Below are 19578 nucleotides of genomic sequence, written 5' to 3' on the forward strand. Positions count from 1 at the left end.
TGGTAACTTCCATATGCCAAGAGTGCAGCCCTTTAAAAAAAAAAAAAAAAAAAAAGCAAATGGGGAGTGACAGGAAGTGAGAGAGACGCATGGGGTGAACTTGGGAGGGTCCTAGTACATTCCGTTAAAGATGAGGTTTAATCCCACTGTTTTGATTTCCTGTTGCTACTATAATAAAGTCCCACAAACGGAGTGTCTTAAAACAATGCAAATTCACTATTTCATAGTTCTGGAGGTCAGAGATCTAACAGGGTCTTATTTGGCTAAAATCAAGGTGTTAGTAGGTCTGTTAAGAGGCTTTCAGGGAGAATCTGTTTCCATACCTTCCCCAAAGTCTGGAGGCTGCCTGTGTTCTTTGACTCAGGGCTGCTTCCTCCGATTTCAGAATGAGCAGTGTGGCACCTTCCAATCTCTTTCTCTGACCTCTCTCTCCATTGTCACATCTTTACTTTTTTTTTTTTTTTTTTTTTTTTTTGGCTACACCCATGGCGTATGGAAGTTCCCAGGCTAGGGATAGAATCCAAGCCACAGATGCACCCTATGCCACAGCTGCTGCAGCAATGTTGGATCCTGAACCCACCACATCAAAGAGGGAACTCTGTGCTTCCCTCTTATAAAGATGCTGTGGTTACATTGGGCCCACCTGGATGATCCAGAATAGCCTGCCCATCTCAGACTTTCAAACTCAGTAACATTTGCAAAATCCCTTTTGCCATGCGAGCTGACACAACTACAAGTTCCAGGGATTGGAAGGGAAATAGCTTTATGGGGGATGCCTACCACACCCACATAGCCTAGATGCTAAGAAAACAAGAATCTGCCTGTCCTTCTGAGGGAAGGGCCATGGAGAGGCCCTGAAATTGTGACTTAAGGGTCATTTATAGCCATATTCTAGAAATCCTAAAGAGTCCAGTCTTAAGGACCAGGACCTTCACGAATGGGAAATTAAGGGGTGGGAGGAGAGGCAGGGGGCTTTAGACAGGGGCACCCAGGCTCCAGCCAGCCAGCTTAAGGTGAGACAGACCACCTTGGAAGTGCCCTTATACCACTGCTAAGCTGTTCCTCCAGCAGCTCTGCAGAGAGGGCTTGGGCGGGCAGTGCTGGGGGAAAGAAGGGAAAAGCTGTACAGCTAAGGAAATGTGGGGTCCTGAGGGGCTCAGAGATGCTGCCACATCCTAGGGCCAGTGTTAGGAATGCAGGGCTGGAGGTCTGCTCTGACTCCTTCTGGGTCTTTCCTCAGTTTGTCAAGAAAAAAAGACAGATTGCAGAACTTATGTTCTATCATTTTTATTGATTTTTGATGACATCTGCGGTTTTCTCTTTGTCTGGGCCTTGATTACTGATTTCGATTAGAAGTCCTCTGGAAGGAACTGGGTTTTCAATAGCAGTAAGCATTACCATTATTCAACAAATGAGAATAATTAAGAACAGCCCAGGGAGATCCCGTCGTGGCTCAGTGGTTAACGAATCCAATTAGGAACCATGAGGTTGCAGGTTCGATCCCTGGCCTCACTCAGTGGGTTAAGGATCGGGCATTGCTGTGAGTGGTGGTATAGGTCGCAGACGTGGCTCGGACCCGGCGTTGCTGTGGCTCTGGTGTAGGCCGGCAGCTACAGCTCCAATTCAACCCCTACTGTGGGAACCTCCATATGCTGCAGGTGCGGCCCTAGAAAAGACAAAAAAAAAAAAAAAAAAAAAAAAAGAACAGCTCTACCACAACAACAACCAAAAAGAACCACATACAATCCAATTGAAAAATGGACAGAAGACCTAAATAGACATTTCTCCTAAGAAGATATAGGGATGGCCAATAGGCACATGAAAAGATGCTCAACATTGCTAATTATTAGAGAAATGCAAATCAAAACTACATTGAGGTGCCACCTTGCACCAAGTCTACAAATAACAAATGCTGGAGAGGGTGTGGAGCAAAGGCAACCCTCCTATGCTATTGGTGGGAAGGTAAATTGGTACAACCACTATGGAAAACAGACAGAGGCTCCTCAGAAAACTAAAAATAGAACTACCATATCATCCAGGAATCCCACCCCTGGGAATATATCCAGACAGGACTATAATTCAAAAAGATACATGCCCCCATATGTTCATAGCAGCACTATTCACAATAACCAAGACATGGAAACAACCAAAATGTCCCTCAACAGAAGAAAGGATAAAGAAGATGTGATACACATACGCAGTGGAATACTCCTCAGCCATAAAAAAAAAAAAAAATGGAATAATGCCATCTGCAGCAACATGATGCAACCAGAGATAATCATACTAAGTGAAGTAAGTCAGAAATAAAAAGGCAAACACCATATGATATCACTTATATGTGGAATCTAGAATATGGCACAAATGAACCCATCTACAGAACAGAAACAGCCTCACAGACGTAGAGAGCAGACTTGTAGTTGCCAAGGGGGAGGAGAGACGGGTGGGATGGACTGGGAGTCTGGGGTTGGTAAGTGCAGACTATTACATTTGGAATGGATAAGCAATGTGGTCCTACTATAGCGCAAGGAACTGTATCGAATCTCTTGGGATAGACCGTGATGGAAGATGATAGAAGAAAATGAATGTGTGTCTATGTATGATTGGGTCACTTTGCTGTACAGCAGAAATTGGCACAGCATTGTAAATCAACTATATTTTTTAAAAAATTTAAAATTTTTAAATTTTCATTTTTTTTGAATAACAGCTCCGTACCGCCAAACCCAGTTTCATTTGAAATATACATTGTTTAGATTGCTTAGCCCTGTTATAGCTCCAAAGCTCTGGCTTGAGAATGTGGCTCTAGAAGTACACCTCTACTCTGGTTTTCTTTGACCAGACCAGCAGTGGGTAAGTTGATGGGTCAAGCTGAGGTTGTTCTATTTCATGAACCTGCCATCGTCTTCCTTTGGCATTTTGAAAAACAATATAATCGTAACATTCTCTTAACCTTCTGTCATTGCTGTCCGTGAACGTTCCAGAGTAAAGTACATTTTCAAGGAGAGAATAGTTTGTGCATATGTGTATCTGTGACACTGCCATTCCTTGGTGTTTTTGAGAAAGAATGAAAGAATGTATTTCTGGGTGTGTAATTAAATAAATAACATGTGTTCTTTTATCTAACAGCTGAAGCAGTGGAAGGCATTTGAAGAGGAAAACCAAACAATCAGACGAATGGCCAAATATTTCAGCACTCCCAGCAAAAGCTTGCATACCCAGTACGGTGAGGAACAGAAGTGCCACGTTAGAGGAGAGAAGAACTCCATGGAGAGACTTCTCACAGAAGTAAGCTTGCCCCTCGCCTGGTGGATTCTCTGTAAAGAACTCCAGTCATGCATGGTGGGCCCCAGATGTCTCATTGCTAACATTCTTTCACCCCCTCCCATTTCCCCACTTCCTAGCCATTCCATTTCCCTTAGCAGCAACCAAAACCTCAGCGTTTCCCCAGTGCCCCCCTGTTGCTGATCCTCACCCACTTCATTCCTTCGTTGGACAGACCTGTGCCAGGTTTTGTGCTAAGTGCTGATGGACAAAACACATAGATTCCCTGCCTCCATGGAGCTCACAGTGTAATGGAGGAAATAGACACTGATCCAATAAACAAATGGTTATCCGAGTTCCCGTTGTGGCACAGTGGAAACAAATCCAACTAGGAACCATAAGGTTGTGGGTTCGATCCCTGGCCTTGCTCAGTGGGTTAAGGATCTAGCGTTGCCGTGAGCTGACAGTAGGTCAGACATGGCTCAGATCCGGCATTGCTATGGCTGTGGTGTAGGCTGGCAGCTACAGCTCCGATTCAACCCCTAGCCTGGGAACCTCCACATGCCACAGGTGCAGCCCTAGAAAGGGAAAAAAAAAAAAAGAACAAATAGTTATCAATGGTGATAAGAATTATGAAGGAAATAATGGGAGTGGCAAGAAAGAGTAATGGATGGTAAGGACAAAGGAACCTAATTTAGAGTGGTCAGGAAAGAGTCGCTGATCTGAGAACTGAAGGTTAACTACAAATCAGCCAGGCAAAGTTCAGGGACAAGCATTCTAAGTAGAGGGAACAGCACTGTAAACATACTGAGTGGTAGTGGATGCTAGCTTCTGTTATGATACATTCTTTCTTTACATAGAGTAGTACCCTCATTTTCAAGATCCTATGGGGCCCTTTACTGTCTTTTCCAGGTACTAACTAGAAATCTCAATCATCCTACCATTTCAGAAAATCAAAAGTGTCTAAAGATGGGGAGGAGGGCTGAATAGAGAGCCTCTGTATATTACAGTAGCACCTAAGGGGGACCAGGGAGCCCCCAGTCCTTCCTTCTTTTGTTCTGGAGCCAGAATTGGCACCTCTCCCAGAAATGAGCAGAGTGGTGTGGGCTTGAAGAAAGCTTGAAGCTGGACTGCCTCAGAGAAAAGGCACAGAGCCCAGAGGAGTTAGTCAGTCTTTTTCACACTAAATTATACTCTGTATTTTTTTCCGGCACAGAACATACCTGAGTGGGTGCTATTTGGGAGACCATGCCTTTCTGTTTTGGATGGACACCTGGGTATCACTAGTTCCTCTGTGAGGATGGTATGATGGGAACCTAAGAAACACAACCAGTGAAGGGATTCAGTTCCCCAGACACCCGCTGGCATGCCTCTGTACTCTCTCAGCCATTCCCTTAGCTCTGGACCTTTTTATCCATCAGAGTAATACTTCTCCATTTCTTTACTATTTATCAAACATTCAGGACCTTATTTCAAAGCCAAATTTCTTCCCACCTGGCAAGGGAGTAACATTGCCTTTGATACTCTGTGAAGTCTTCAAAGAAGAATTTTTTTTTTTTTCAGCTAAACAGAAGGCCAGAAACTTGGCGAGAACACCCAGGGTAGTTTTCATTCACAATCAGCTAATGTTGGAACAGCCAAATAGCTTGACTCTTTAGCCTTATGGTAATTTGTGACATGCTTTTTGTACTTCTGCCATGCTACCCTGTTTCCCACGCAGTGACTGAATCTGCTCTATCCAAAAAGATGCCTTGAGTCTGCAGAGGAAGGGCCCTAATAGGGGGAAGATGCACAGGCAGTAAAATGCTGGCCTCCTGCCCCCAACGCCCCATACTTAGAGCATCTTTCCCAGAGCAGGCCTGGGAATCAGCAGCCTATCCTGGCACCCTGGGGCAGGCCTAGAGAGGTTCCATCATCTGAATCCCTGGCTCCAGCTCTGCCCAGCATGGGCAAGTATATTTGCCCATAAGAACAAGTATCTCTCCCGCCTCCATATGTGTACAAGCCAGACACTAGCTTCTCAGCTGCACTTCTCTCTTCCACAGCCCCTCTGCCACCCTGGTGTCTTCCTCTTACTTTCCCATGATCTGGGTGGTCCATCGTCTCATTCTTGCCTCCCTTGCCCTATGGCAGGGGTCTCCAGGGGCTGTTTGGCATGGCATCCGTCCCTGACCTCCCAGGCTGTGTGGAGGCTCACAGCTAGAACCTTCCCAGAGCTTGACCCTCCCTTCTGTGCTCTGAAGTGGAGGAAATTCACCTGCTACTGTTCTTCCTTGAAACACAGAAACAAGAGAGTCCATTTCTCCCTGTGGCCTGCATCTTATGAAATGCACCTATGGACATTTTGCATCCCTGGATGTGTCAAAAGTAATCATTAATAAGCTCATTTAAATGCAGCTGCCATGGTCGGTCAGATTTTGGTCTCCCAGTGGCAGTGCCTCACACCACGCCTCTGATTAGTATGTAGCCATGGTAAAAACAGAGCCCCACTTCCTTTTCTGTAAGAAGAGCGATTGACTGATTAGGCTGATGTTTCTAAATCTGTCAGCAGCCAGCTTCAGATGTTTGCTTTGCTGGGAAAACAGTATCCTTCCCACCTCTCTCTATATATACCATTGCCTAGACTCAGAGGAATTGGGGGGTAAAGCTCAAAAAGGCAGTGCTCCGAGCTTACCTGCTGGGGTAGCTGTCATCAGTTGATGCTTTCAGGAGGAGGGGCTGGTGCGGAGGAAGAGGGTTGGGGTCCCTCCAGCACAGCCAGCCGCACCCCCGAGAGAGCCTCAGAGAGATGTCTGGCACCACCCAATATCACGAAGGGCCTGAGTGAACATCTCACTGTTACTCACCCCCTCTGTTCCTGGCGAGTCCTTGCGTCACCTACACTTCCCGGACAACGCCCAGCCCCTGCGGCTCTTCGGCTGAGGAGACGGGACCCAGCAGGCAGATGCTCAGCTGCAAGTCCTTCCACTTATTTGCCAGTTACTCACTGGTCTGAAACACTCTCCGAAAGATAAAAGAAGTAGACTAAACCAGGACGAAACTGGGAGTACCAATAATCAGAAAAATCACCTTCCTGCTTCGAACTGGAGAGCGGTAGATCTGCCTTGGGGTTGCTGCCAGAAGACTATTACTAGACTAGTTTACTTAATTTATTGCTCCCTCAAAGGGTTGCTTCTGGGCAGCTCTCCCATATCTGCTTGAGAAGAAACCACAGGTTCAGTCCATAGGCGACTTGTGTCAAGTATCCCAAAAAAAGGAAGCGCCCTTTTATTTCTAGGGTGTAATAAGTGGAAGTGCACATGCTCATCCCCAGCTTCTAAAGAGGATGGCAACAATGGGGCAGCATTTTGGTATTTGGACAAGCACTTCCTTATTATCTTCTCCAAACTCTTGACCCCATGTCATCTGCCCCAAGACCATCAGTTCCCCAAGATGAGCTCTTTCCTGCTCCACTGCCTTTGAGCATCAGAACCTTCAGAGGATGGACATCAGGTCTGAGCTAGACAGTCAGTTGCCACAGCACCAGAGGAGGTTCAGGGCACACCCACCGCTCATAGTCTTCCTCCTCCTCCATACCCTGAGATCTCACAGTTAGAATGGGCACATCTCTGCAGCTGTCACCTGCCAGGATCCCTGGCACAGCCTATTTATCAGGTAACAGCCATGGAGCAAGGGAGGCAGCTCACTAAAAGAACTGTCCCGCCTCATTTATCTTCTCTGCTCCCTTCTAGTTCTGCTGAATCAAGCTCTTAGGGACCTAGGCCCAATCGTCTTTAAAACAAAACAACAACAACAACAACAACAAAAAAAAAACAGCTTCTCCAAAGATTTTGGTGCCCGCACTTCTTTGGGAGATACTGACAGCTGATGGTACCTCATGGTAGCTTTGGCTTCCCACACCCAAGTTCCAGCCAAGGGAGGTGATCACACCAACCTGAGATTTTCACCACTGTCCACCTACACCCCCCAATCTTGTCCCTTTGGCCCAGAAATCTCCACCCTTCTCACTGTCCTTCCCATTTTCTAGGCTGCTTAACAAGAGGCAAAATGCTTGTTTTCCCATTCATTCATCCCCTTCAGAGATGCCTCAAGGTCAGTCCATATTTTGCAAAAGTGATATTCCCAGAGTTGGGCTATTTCAAGCATTGTTTGCCTGCTGTCCTGCAGAGCGACCTGACCCCTCAGTTCTGAGCAGAGTTGAGAGGGTGCTGCCGCAGCCAGCAGACAGCTGGACTATGCCTCTCCCCACCTTCCTTCTCGCAGACAATGCCACTGTCTGGGACAAATTGGGGAATTAAGATCACGCAACGGTAAATGATGGTTAGTTAACCTTTATTGAGCACATATGTCAGTCATTGTGCTAAACACTTGATAAGCATCAACTCACTCCTCCTTATGGAGGTACCACCTTAGAGCCTAAGATCACCAGCTAATACGTGAAGCAACTAGGATTTAAACCAAGGTGTTGTGATGCCACACTTTCTCCGCCATGGGAGTCAGTGTGAAAACCCTCCACAGCATCTTTTGTTGATGGTTTTGCTTTTGTTTCACAGAAAAATGCTGTGATTGAAAGCCTGCAAGAACAAGTAAATAACGCCAAAGAGAAGCTGGTGAGGCTGATGTCAGCTGAGTGTCCCTATGACCCCCCAGAGGGGGCTGTCCCGCCTGCTGCGTCCCACAGCAAAGACGCCCTGGCTGCAGCCTCCCCCCCTGTCCTGGCAGCTCAAGGGCCTTCGGAATGCCCCTCTGACTCTCAGAATGATACCAGAGCGGCCACCCGAGACTCCAGGAGTATCTCAGTGCCCTCTTTGGGTGTACAAAGCTTCAGGGGGCCTGAGAAGGACACCAGCCCCTCTCCAGGGCAGAAGGAGAAAATTTCTGGCTTGAAAGACTTTTCTGATCATTTAAGTTTGGGCTGCAGCCAGAAGCCCCGGGCAGAGCAAAGCCAGGGTGCAGAAAGAAAAGAGCAGGGACCCGTGACCCTCCACCAGAATCGCATGCCCTGTGGGGAAGGCTCTGTCTCTCAGAGACAGGGGCAGCTGGGAAACTCAGAGGAGCCCCAAGAGCCACTGGCAAGGGTCAATGCGGTGATCAGGGAGAAGCTTCAGGAAGTCCTACAAGACCTGGGCCTGAACCCTGAGGCTCCCCTTCCACCGTCTTGTCCCCAGCAGCTCTGGAAGGGCAGTGCTGCTCACAGCCCCCAGAAGATGCCCCTTTCCAAGGAGCTGGGCCTTAGCCCATACTTGGTGAGGAGAAGGCGGGCAGCACAGCGGGCTCGCGCACACTTTCCAGGCTCTGCACCTTCCTATGTGGGGCATCGAGTAAACAGGACCGTTTCTGGGACACACAGTGGGCTGAGTGTGCAGGACAGAGACAGCTCCTGCTTGAACCCCCAAACTGCTGATTCCAGGGTACCAAGACCCTCTTCCGGGAAGCCTTTACTACTCCCAGATCCTCCAGGCAAGCCAGGCTCCCAGGAGGGTAGCAAAAAGCGCCAGACAGAGCCCCCGGGAGCCGAAGGAAGCTGCCCAGCCTTTCCTCACCTGCCTTCTGGTTCTGGCCGGGCACTGTGTCCTGCCACCCCAGGCCTATCCGGAGCTTCACCAGACCTGCCTGAGCAGCGGCAGTGGCAGTCTCCAGGGTCCCCAGGCTGCCTCTCCCTGTCTTCTCCATGCAGCTACCTTGACACAGAATCCAGCAGCTCAGATGAATTCTTCTGCCGCTGCCACCGGCCCTACTGTGAAATCTGCTTCCAGAGCTCCTCTGATTCCAGTGACAGTGGCTCGTCAGACAGTGACCCGGAGCCCACTGAGGGGCTGGCTTCCTGGGAAAAGCTGTGGACCCGCTCGAAGCCTATCGTGAACTTCAAAGATGACTTGAAACCGACACTGGTGTGAATGGCAGAGCAAGTCTGGCCATAGATTTCTGTCCAGGACAAGCCATACCATGGCCTATAAGAGGAAGGCCAGTTGTAGCCTTCGGGGAATAGACTGGTACCCTGCATTTGACCAGCCCTTACCATGTTTCAGCTCTGCTCACTCAAGCACTATGGTACCTTTGAGCCCTTCTCATTCTATACAAAGAGGAGTATTGCCTATCTTTGTTACTACCTCACGGCATTCCTGTAAAGACTCTAGTTGGGTGCCCATGAAAGATATGCTTTGGATAAAAGGTGCTAAATGAGCAGAGAGGGTTTTTTGTCCTGGCCAGCCTGTAATCTACAAAACTCTTCATATAAACCAGGTGGGTGGCTGGTGGACAGAGAGATGGAGAAGTGGAAGGAAAATGTCCACAGAATCAGAGCTGTGGACTATGATCCATCAAACTGGCTTTTTTGGTGGCAGACCTGCTGAGAAGATATCTCCTAAGTCCTAGGGTGGCCCACTGTCAGCAGGGGGTGGTTTTGTTTCTGCTCGAGTTTGTGAACAGCACCACCCTTTGGTTCCAGTTTCCGGCCAGACTCAGCTCAGAGCCACCTGTATACCACTATTTGCTGTTCATGTCTTTACACCATTATGGCCCCTCCCTACCATCTTGGAGATAGTCAGGTGTCCCCAGGGCCACAGGTGACCCAGATCTCTCTCCTGGGCTCGGATGGCACCAGAGCCCACCCCGCCGACTCTGCCAGTGTTTCAGGATTATGGTTTGGGGAGGCACACGCTGTTGAGGTCGAGGAGGCCCTACTGGTCAAGAGGTGCTTTTGGTGCCATTGGGGCTACATGACCACTGCTGGCTGCACAAATCTGGAAATAGAAAAGGGGGAAATAGAAAGGAAGAAATGGAGGAGAAGGGAGGAAAGAAAGCAGGTTTTGAACATTTCCCTTGAGTCTAGCAGGGTACTTGAAATATCAAATATCAAGCAATTCCTTAAAATAACCCCATGAGGTAGACGCTCTCTTTCTCATTTTTGCAGATGGAAATTATGGGGCTTAGAGAACTGAAGTAGCTCCCCCAGCACCGCCCTGCTGGATGAGGAGCCATGGGGGACCTGCCCATAGCTCATGGGACCCCAAGTGGGGAGACTGCCCTGGGGCACAGGGAGCAGCAGGCAGGGCGTGGCGGGCCAGACCGCAGAACCAAGGGTAGGGTAGGAAACTGCAGTCCCGGAAACCAAACTGGGCTCCTAGAGTTCCCGTCGTGGCTTACCCAACTCATATCCATGAGGACACGAGTTCCATCCTTGGCCTCGCTCAGTGTGTTAGGGATCCGGTGTTGCCTTGAGCTGTGGTGTACGTCACAGACATGGCTCGGATCCCATGTTGCTGTGGCTGTGGTGCAGGCTGGCAGCTGTAGCTCCGATTAGACCCTAGCCTGGGAACTTCCATATGCTGCAGGAACAGCCCTAAGAAGACAAAACAAAAAACAAAAACTGGACTCCTGACCTTGGGAAGCAGCCCTCTGCTGCCTCACTGTCCCCGGGGCCCACCCGCACCTCCCCAGGGAGCCAGGAAGTTGGTGAAAGATAAGTGCCAGCATCTCAGAAGCTGCCAGAGCCACAGGGAAATCACCACTAGCTCCACTTTACTTGTTGCTGAGCTGGTTGTTTACAGGCCGTTCCCTGCCCTACCTGCGTGTGCATCTGTGCTCGTGCACGTTTGTGTGCGGGAGTTGGGGCTTATTCGGTACATCTGGTTGGGGGCATTTGGCTCTAAATGTCTCTCTCAGAAGCTGTGTCACGGACTCTTGGAGGCTGCTGACATCTTGTGAATCTCCAGACACTGGACTGGGAGGCCCTCCTGGTAACACTTCTGTTGTCTACAGATATCATAATTTATTCTGCGTGTGGGTTTGTAGTTTCTGCTTGTGCTGTTTGTAAGCTGTCCAAGTGATGCCTTAATAAAAGAAATGGCTCTCACGGCAACTCTCTTCAGAAATTGTAGTTTTGGGGTCGAGGAGGATGGACACAGAGAGGACTGGACCACCCAAAGGGGGAGAAATGCAGCAACCACTAGAGAGTCGCTGCCACCTTATCCTGGGTTCCAAGTGTATCTTCTACCAAACTTCCATTTGTAGCAGATTCTTCTTTGATCTCCCCAGGCAGATTCCTATCCCAGGAACACCTGACCCAGTGGGTAGAGGAACCTCTTGAGACCCTTGACTTTTTCTACCCACTGGGGGTTCTGTGGTTGGGCTTCAGCTCCTTTCCTCCCAGTGTGTCACCACTAGCAGCTACTGTTCAAGCTGTGAAATCTGCAGCTTCTGCAGAAGGACCTGGCGCTCTTTCCAGCCTCTCACCCATTCCCCCTCTGTACTCCCAGTTCCCCCATCCCACCCCTTCCTCATCTCCATCCCTCTTCTATCTAGAATTTCTTTCCCCTCTTTGCACACCTTGTGAATTACTTATCCTTCAAGGCTCAGGTAGAACGGACGTTCTCTCTTCAGCCTTGCCTGAACATCCCCAAATAAGACCGACATCCCCTAGTTAAATGAAGGATGATGTTTGGGGGCTTACTTATGTAGAGGCTTCTGCCATCCATTTTACCTAGAATGATTTTATAACCCTTGCTAGATCTTTGAAAAGATGGAGAATCTACCATCTGTGCATTTTCCTTATTTATCATTTGGTTCAAAAACTATGTGCCAAACACCACAACCGCCTGCCCCAAAATACTGTCTCCAAGTCTGTTGTTTCCTCAGTGCCCCACCCCCATCCCCACCAGCTCCTTCCTACATCTTTTACCCATGACCAGCTGATCCAGTGATGAAATTCTTGAAGGGATGAGTGTGCCATGACTTCTGGCCTGCTCTCGATCGATCGTTACACTCTTGGTTGTTATGCTCTTGAAGAAAGAGCAGAAACTTGGTGCAAAGAAATCCTGGAGAAGTACATATTGCCGCTGCTGCCGTCATCCAGGGTAAGCCTGCCTCTGTTGGTCTGAATGTCTGGCATGGAGCCCAGCCTGATTCTTACCATGTATATGCTGCTCTGCTGATTAAAATTTTGGGATTGGCTGTGTCCATCCTGATCCCAAAGTCTGTCCCTGTCTCTAGCTTGGGTCAAACTCTCTTTCCCTAAAGGATCAACTTAGCTAGAAGCTCAGAAAGGAGAAAAGAGCATCCGACGGAGGAGGCCTGTTTTTAACAAACCATATCACTTCTAAAATGGTAAAGAGAAAAGTCAGTGCAAGTTCCATAAAAATCTCTTGTGCGTCTGTATTTATTTTACTATATTTAGATGTGTCTTCTCCACAGATTGCCAGTTCCTGAAAGCACTGGGTGTGTCTTCTACATCTTTGTATCTTCTAGAGTAGCCATCAGAGAGCTTTGCACAAAGGATGAGTCCAATAAATGTTTAATGGATGGATTTCGGGGCAGATAAGTGGATGAAACAAAGGAAAGGAAGGAAACAAAGAAAGGCAAAGACCCTGTAATGGAGCTAGCAATGCAGCAGAGGGGGAGGCAGAGCCATCTGGCTTCACTGCCTTCCAATGAGTTAAGAGGAAGAAATATCACTAAAAGACCCTGAAGTAACTGAATTCTGAAAATGACAGCACTTTAAGTTTCTTAGAGAGAGGTGAGTTGAGAGTGACAGAGTTAATGGGAAAGAAAGAAGAAGGTTTTTGTGATAAGGTGTTCTCTTAAAGATGTTTTTCTCAAGATTGTAACTAAGTAACAAGCAGTATTAGCAGGAGGACAGTCTGATCATTTTTTCACCATGGCTTTCCTGAGTCCCCTCTTTCAGAGCCCCCAACAAAGCAGTTTCTCTGTTGCCTCCGCCTGCTGCATTTTTCCCAGTAACACCATCTAAGCTCTGTTAAGGTCTAACACATCTTTGGGGCTGAAAGTAGGAGAGAGGTTACTTTCTCATCTCTGGTACCCACTCTGATCTTTCTCCCTGAATTGTATCTGATGTTAGCATCCCCAGCCACACTGCATCTGTGGTTTGTTTGTTTGTTTGTTTGGTCTTTTCTTGCCTTTTCTAGGGCCGCTTCCCGCATCATATGGAGGTTCAAAGGCTAGGGGTCTAATCAGAGCTGTAGTCTCTGGCCTACGCCAGAGCCACAGCAACTCAGGATCCGAGCCGCGTCTGCGACCTACAGCATAGGTCACAGCCACGCCAGATCCCTAACCCCCTGAGCAAGCCAGGGATGGAACCCGCAACCTCATGGTTCCTAGTCAGATTCGTTAACCACTGAGCCACAATGGGAACTCCGACACTGCATTTGAATAAGGGAACACCTTGGGATGTTCAGTTCACTACTGAGGTCACAAAAAGACAGGACATGCCAGTGTCACCACGGACAAGATCTAGGTCAGTGCTTCCCGATCCTTTCCATTCTTTGAGTTACCTTTGCATGTCCTAATATACTAGCAGTCCACATTGGCTTAAAGAATAAGTGCTTGGGAAAAGCCCTGGAAAAGTCTGTAGGTAACTAAGAGAAAAGCAAGAGGGCAGAAAAAAAAGAAGGCAAGGAGGACAAGTCCAAAGAACAGAGGCAGAGAGGGTGGTGTGGTGAAGGAGGGAGGGAGACAAATACAAAAAGCACCTGCTTAGCTTTGTGGACATTGCCTCTCTCCAGTCTGAGCCAAGGGAAGAAGGGCAAGGATACCCTTGCAGAGCCCTTTCTTCATTGTGTACACAACTATTGGTTCATTTCTCTCCTTTCCCCGCTAGACTGAGCTTCTTGAGCCTACAACTTGTTATCATTATCTTGGTGTCTTGAGCACCCAGCACTCTGCCTGGTACATGGGTTGATGCTCAGCAGACATTTGTCAAAAGAAAAAAGAGGAGTGGCCTGGCCAGAACTGTCTCAAGAGGGACCCCAGAGGGGCTGCTCAAAAGAGCTGAGGTCACCTAGGAAGCAGAGCTTACCTATCTGACCATGGACAATAATGTTGATGGGATTCACTGAAGTTTAAATGCTCTGTGATAGTGCCTGGACCCTTTCTCAAAAGAAGGCATTCTAGGTGGGCTCCCTTCCCCACTAATTCTCCTACTAATTTTCCCCATGCAATTCCAGGGCTTAAAGTCACCCATGTGACTATGTAACTTTTAGCAAGTTGCATAACCTCTTTATGGCTCAGTTTCCCCAACTGTAAATTGGGATAATAACACCTACCTCATGTAGTTAGGAGGGTTCAGTGAATTAATATTAATTATTGGTATGAACTATGCCTGGCCCATGGTAAACAGTATATTAGCACTTATCTTATGAAATTGTTTGGCTTTAGATTTAAAAATCCTCTTCATGTTTTCTTGCCTTATACCAAAATCCCCATTCCTGTGTCCAACTTGTTCTTGATGGAAGGGTCTTCTAAACAGATCTGATAACGTAAGGATGGCCCTTTGGTTTGGCCCACTTCTAGGACAACATAATTTTCTCCCTGAACCCCTTCTAGGTCAGACTCACTTCCTGTGGAGGACACATCTCCTTGCAGGATTCATATCTGGGCAGGCCTAGGGAAAGGTGCAACTGAAAAGTCAGGAAATCTGATTTTTTTTTTTTAGGGTGGAGCCAAAAGACAACTAATTTCCTTTACAGAAATATGATGAACTTTATAACAGAGAAGACAAAATATAGGATGCCTATTATCTGCCACTTGATACTTACCTCGTTTAAGACATAATTACCCCCACAAAGTAGTTATATTTCTGTTTTACAGATGAGGAAACTGTACATCGCAGAGGATAGGTAACTTGCCCAAAGTCATACAACTGGTTAGCGGCAGAGCCAGAGTTTGAATTTGATTCCAAAGCCCTTTTTGGACACCTCAATGCTGGTTCTAGAGCATGTGCTACAGGCATGCTACCAGAAGACAGAGGCATTTCAGCCTGACAGGGCAGGCTGAGGTTTTCTTAGGACACCAAGGTTTCCTGAGGAAAAGCAAGCTGGTCTGGTTCTGTAAGCCTATTGCAAAACCCTCTATTGCTGAGTCATTGAACAGTGTCTTGAAGGATGAAAAGGAGCTTTCTAAAGCTACCTGGTCACTCCTGCCCTCTTCAGGAAGTTCAGTGCCAAACATACATGATATTGAAAACAAGCAAGTCCCTTGTTTTGGGGGGGGTTGATTTTTTTGTTGTTTTTTTGTTTTTTCGCTTTTTAGGGCCACTCCTGCGCCATATGGAAGTTCCCAGGCTAGGGGTGGAATGGGAGCTGCAGCTACCACCCTACACCACAGCCACAGCAACACCAGATCTGGGCCATGTCTGCGACCTGCTCCATAGCTCATAGCAACACTGGATCCTTAACCCACTGAGTGAGACCAGGGATCAAACCCACATACTCATGGATACTCATCAGATTCGTTACATTGAGCCACAACAGGAACTCCAAATCAAGTCCCTTGTTTAGAAAGACCCAAACTAGAGCTCCCTGGTGGTGCTGTGTGGCTAAGGCATTGTCACTGCTGTGGCTTGGGTCACCGGTACAGCTTTGATTTGATCCCTGGTCTCAGAACTTATGGATGCCGAAGGCATGGCCCCCCTCCCTTCCCCGCAAAAAAAGGACCAAGCCCAGTCCTCTGATCTGAAATTTCTTCTCAAGTGGCACGCCCTTGAAGTGGCACAAAAAGATGATGTTGCACAAGGGTCCCAGAAGACACTATGATGACTAGAAGCAGTGCAGACCTTGGGGCTCCTGCCGAGACTGGGGGGAGGGCCATGGAATCGCTTCAACCCAAGTTTCCACTTTGCTGAAAAACTTTCATTGCTCCCACTTCCCACAGGATGCACTCTCACCTTGGTTTCGGGCTGGAGGCCCTCCCTCATGAAGCTCTACCGTCCCTCATTCTCAACTTGCCTAAAACTCCCCACCTGGCTCCTACTGAATAGGCTTACTATAGCTTAAGCAGGGCGTGCCAGTGCACACTTCAGGCTCTCACTTTTGTTTGCAGCAGCAGCTCTTCTCTTCTTCCTTCTAACTATACCAGCTTGAAGTGACCTTGCTTTCTTCTGACTAGTTCCAAATAGTTTGAGAAAAAAAAATTTTTTTTTTAGGGCCACACCCACAGCATGTGGAAGTTCCCAGGCTAGGGGGCGAATTGGAGCTACAGCTGCCAGCCACAGCCACAGCCACAGCCACAGCCACAGCCACAGCAACGAAGATCCAGGCCATATCTGCAACCTACACCACAGCTCAGGCAACGCTAGATCCTTAACCCACTGAGCAAGGCCAGGGATCAAACCCACATCTTCATGGATACTAGTCGGATTTGTTTCTGTTGCACCACAACAGAAACTCCCAGGTCTCAGAATTTATTATCTTGGGCTGTTATATAAGTTCTTTATTGTTAACTTCCCACATGCTCATTTCTTGCCTCTCCAACTAGAGGATCAGGAACTGGAGGTCAAAAGCCATGTCTAATTCATCATTGCATGTCCACAGTATCTTGCGTAGTGCCTGCTGCCTCGGAGATCTCAACATTTCTAGGTTTATTTTGAAGACTGACCAACTCTCTGTTTGTTCCCACCTTTCTGTTGTACCAAGTGGCTCTTGAGCAAACAAAAAGGAATTTGGCAGCATTTTTCTTTCAGGCTGTAATTTAAGTTGAGCATTTCAGAGGATTTCTGCTGTCTCATGGGTTGAGAGTCCACTCTATGCAAGGCATTATGATAGGGCTGTAGAGATTAAATGCTGGAAGAAATTAAGCTAACAGGACCCAAGTAGTAAGACCCCCTAAAAGCCTGGATCCAATTTCCCCAACATCCTCAAAACAAACAAATAAAAATCAGCAGTGATGAAAACCACTCCTCTGGATGGTTCCCATCTATGAAACCTACAGGAAGCTGAAGGGTCCTAAAAAAAAGGGAGACCAGGTTGCTTCTGCTGTTGTTGCTACTGCTCCCAGCATAAAATACAGGAAAGAATCAGAAACAGGATACAGGCCTGTCAACACATTCTTCTAATGTCACAAGCAGACACTTTTTCTCTCAGGAAAAGGGGCCCCTGCCAATGGAATGCAGCCAGATGTCTTATTTCCAGCAGTTATCCCTGACACTCTGGAACTTCAGGAGTCTCCTGGTTGGGCCAGAGTGATCTGGGTCCTACATCCAGAATCCACTGCTGTCAGTCCATATCCTAGAAAGGTCTCCTCTCTGAAGCCTTGCCTACAGTTTTCACGATGTCCCAGATCATGGTAGGGTCTTGACACTGGTATTTTAAGTTCTCAAAGTGATTTCATGTGCAGCCAAAGTTGAAAGACCCTGGGCTTTGCTTCTGATCTCCAAGGATATCAGAATGAAGCTTCTGGGTCCTGCCGGCATCTCCATCCCTATGCTTAGCCCACCTCCTGAACTGGAACAATCTTACTTCTTCCTAAATGTAGCCTTCGGGTGTTAGGGAAGGTAGGTGGACTCTAAACATTCTCCTCCCCTGTATCCTCTCATTTCCCTCCCATCATCTCAAATGCAGCTCCTCTTCCTCCTCCTCCTCCGTGAGCCTTTCCACACACCTCAGCCTGATGTGCCCCTTTTCCATGACAGCATTGATCCAACCGCTGCCCAGCACACACTCACCCGCTGCCTGCCAGTGGAATGTGGTCCTCACATGGGCATGCTCTCCTGAAATCACAGACTCCTCAGAGACAGGAGCCATTCTTTGAACCTCTTTGTGTTTACGATAGAGATGAGCATGAGATGCTGTGCACACAATAGACGTAAGAGGTGCTTAAATATTAATGGAGGGAGGGGGCAATGGAACAAGAGAGGATCAGTTCTTTTTGGTTTTGTTTTTATTTTATTTGGGGGGGGGGCCTCACCCGTGGCATGCGGAAGTTCTCAGGCCAAGGATTGAGCCCAGGCCGCAGATGTTACCAGAGCCACAGCAGTGACAACACCAGATCCTTAACCCACTAAGCCATGAGGGGACTCCAGGACAGGATAAATTCTTATTCAAAAAATATTTATTGGAGTTCTCTGGTGGCTCAGCGAATTAAGGATCTGGCATTGTCACTGCTGTGGCTCAGGTCACTGCTATGGTGCAGTTCAATCCCTGGCCCTGGAATTTCTGCATGACGGGGATGTGGCCAAAAAAAAAATTTTTTTTTAAATATTCATTGCACATCTATTACAAAGCAGGTGGAGAAACAGTGAACAAGTAGATAAAAGATAAAATTTCCCAGATAGTGGTAAGTGTAATAAAAAAAATAAATAAACCAGGGTAAAGGAACAGGGAATGGATGAATAAACTTATCAACTGTCTAGTAAATCTAAACTCTACAAACATTTAATTTACATCCACCCAGGATTTTTCTCACCAGCTTGTACAAAAGCAGAAGGGAGCCACTGAGTCTCGATATTATTTTTCTAGGGCTATCGTAACAAAGTACCACAGACGGGGTGACCTAAACAACAGAACTTGTCTCCGTTTGGACACTAGAAGTCCAAAATCAAGATATCAGCGAGACTGATTCCTTCTGAGAGCTGTGACAGATCTAGTCCAGGCCTCTCTTCCCAGTATGTACCCTAATGACCTCCCTGTAATTGACTTCCCTCTGTAAAGGCCCCTCCCCAGATAAGGTCACATTTGAGGTATTGGGGGTTAGGACTTCAGTATACAAGTTTCAGAGGAATGCAATTCAACCCATTACAGTGTCCAAACCAAGTTTTCCCCTTCCTATCAAGATCCATGTGGAGTTCCGGTCGTGGCTCAGTGGTTAATGAATCCAACTAGGAACCATGAGGTTGCAGGTTCGATCCCTGGCCTTGCTCAGTGGGTTAAGGATCCAGCGTTGCCGTGAGCTGTGGTGTAGGTCACAGACACAGCTCAGATCCCGAGTCGCTGTGGCTCTGGTGTAGGCTGGTGGCTACAGCTCCGATTAGACCCCTAGCCTGGGAACCTCCATATGCCGAGGTAGCGGCCCTAGAAAAGTCAAAAAGACAGGAAAAAAAAAAAAGATCCATGTAGCATTCAGTGTTTACCACTTAAAGCTTATTTTGTTCAATTGTAAGCTTCTTGAAGGCAAGGACTCTGTTGTTCATACCTATTTCTTAAGTCACTAGGACCTCTCCTGGCCCCTGCAAGATATTTCACAATTGTCAGTTTGAATTCACTTTTGTTCCAGAAAACTCAGAGCCAAGACGAAGTCATTTCACCCAGGAAATCAAGAAGGATTGATAGCCTGCAGCAATTCCAGGAACCTTCTGAGTCAAAGGAAATTATGTTTCCATGACACAGAATCTGTCTGGATTTCTTAGTGAGGGGTATTTGCATGATGCGGGGAGACTTGTTTCTGAATAGCCGTTGCTTTCCTCCTCTCAAATCAATGTCCGTTTGACATTGTCTGACTGTCCATCAGAATTATCTCTGCAGCACCTACATGAGTCATAGAGAGAAGGTTTGGCTCTCGGTAGGGGTGTGAACAGCAGGAAAGAGGGAAAGC

The 19578-nt window shown here is 47.5% G+C and overlaps 1 protein-coding gene across 10 annotated transcripts in view; it reads left to right on the plus strand.

Moving 5' to 3' along the window:
- The window catches only part of GPR156 (G protein-coupled receptor 156), a 99747-nt gene extending 88628 nt beyond the window's left edge, over window positions 1-11119 (plus strand). For all 10 annotated transcript variants that reach the window (XM_021070315.1, XM_021070310.1, XM_021070311.1 and 7 more), the window contains 2 exons: window positions 3124-3282; window positions 7812-11119. In XM_021070315.1, coding sequence (XP_020925974.1) covers window positions 3124-3282; window positions 7812-9155 — 1503 coding nt within the window. In that variant the 3' untranslated portion in view covers window positions 9156-11119. The remainder of the gene's footprint in view (window positions 1-3123; window positions 3283-7811) is intronic.

This window comes from Sus scrofa, chromosome 13 (genome assembly GCF_000003025.6).
Source record: "Sus scrofa isolate TJ Tabasco breed Duroc chromosome 13, Sscrofa11.1, whole genome shotgun sequence".
Taxonomy (NCBI): Eukaryota; Metazoa; Chordata; class Mammalia; order Artiodactyla; family Suidae; genus Sus; species Sus scrofa.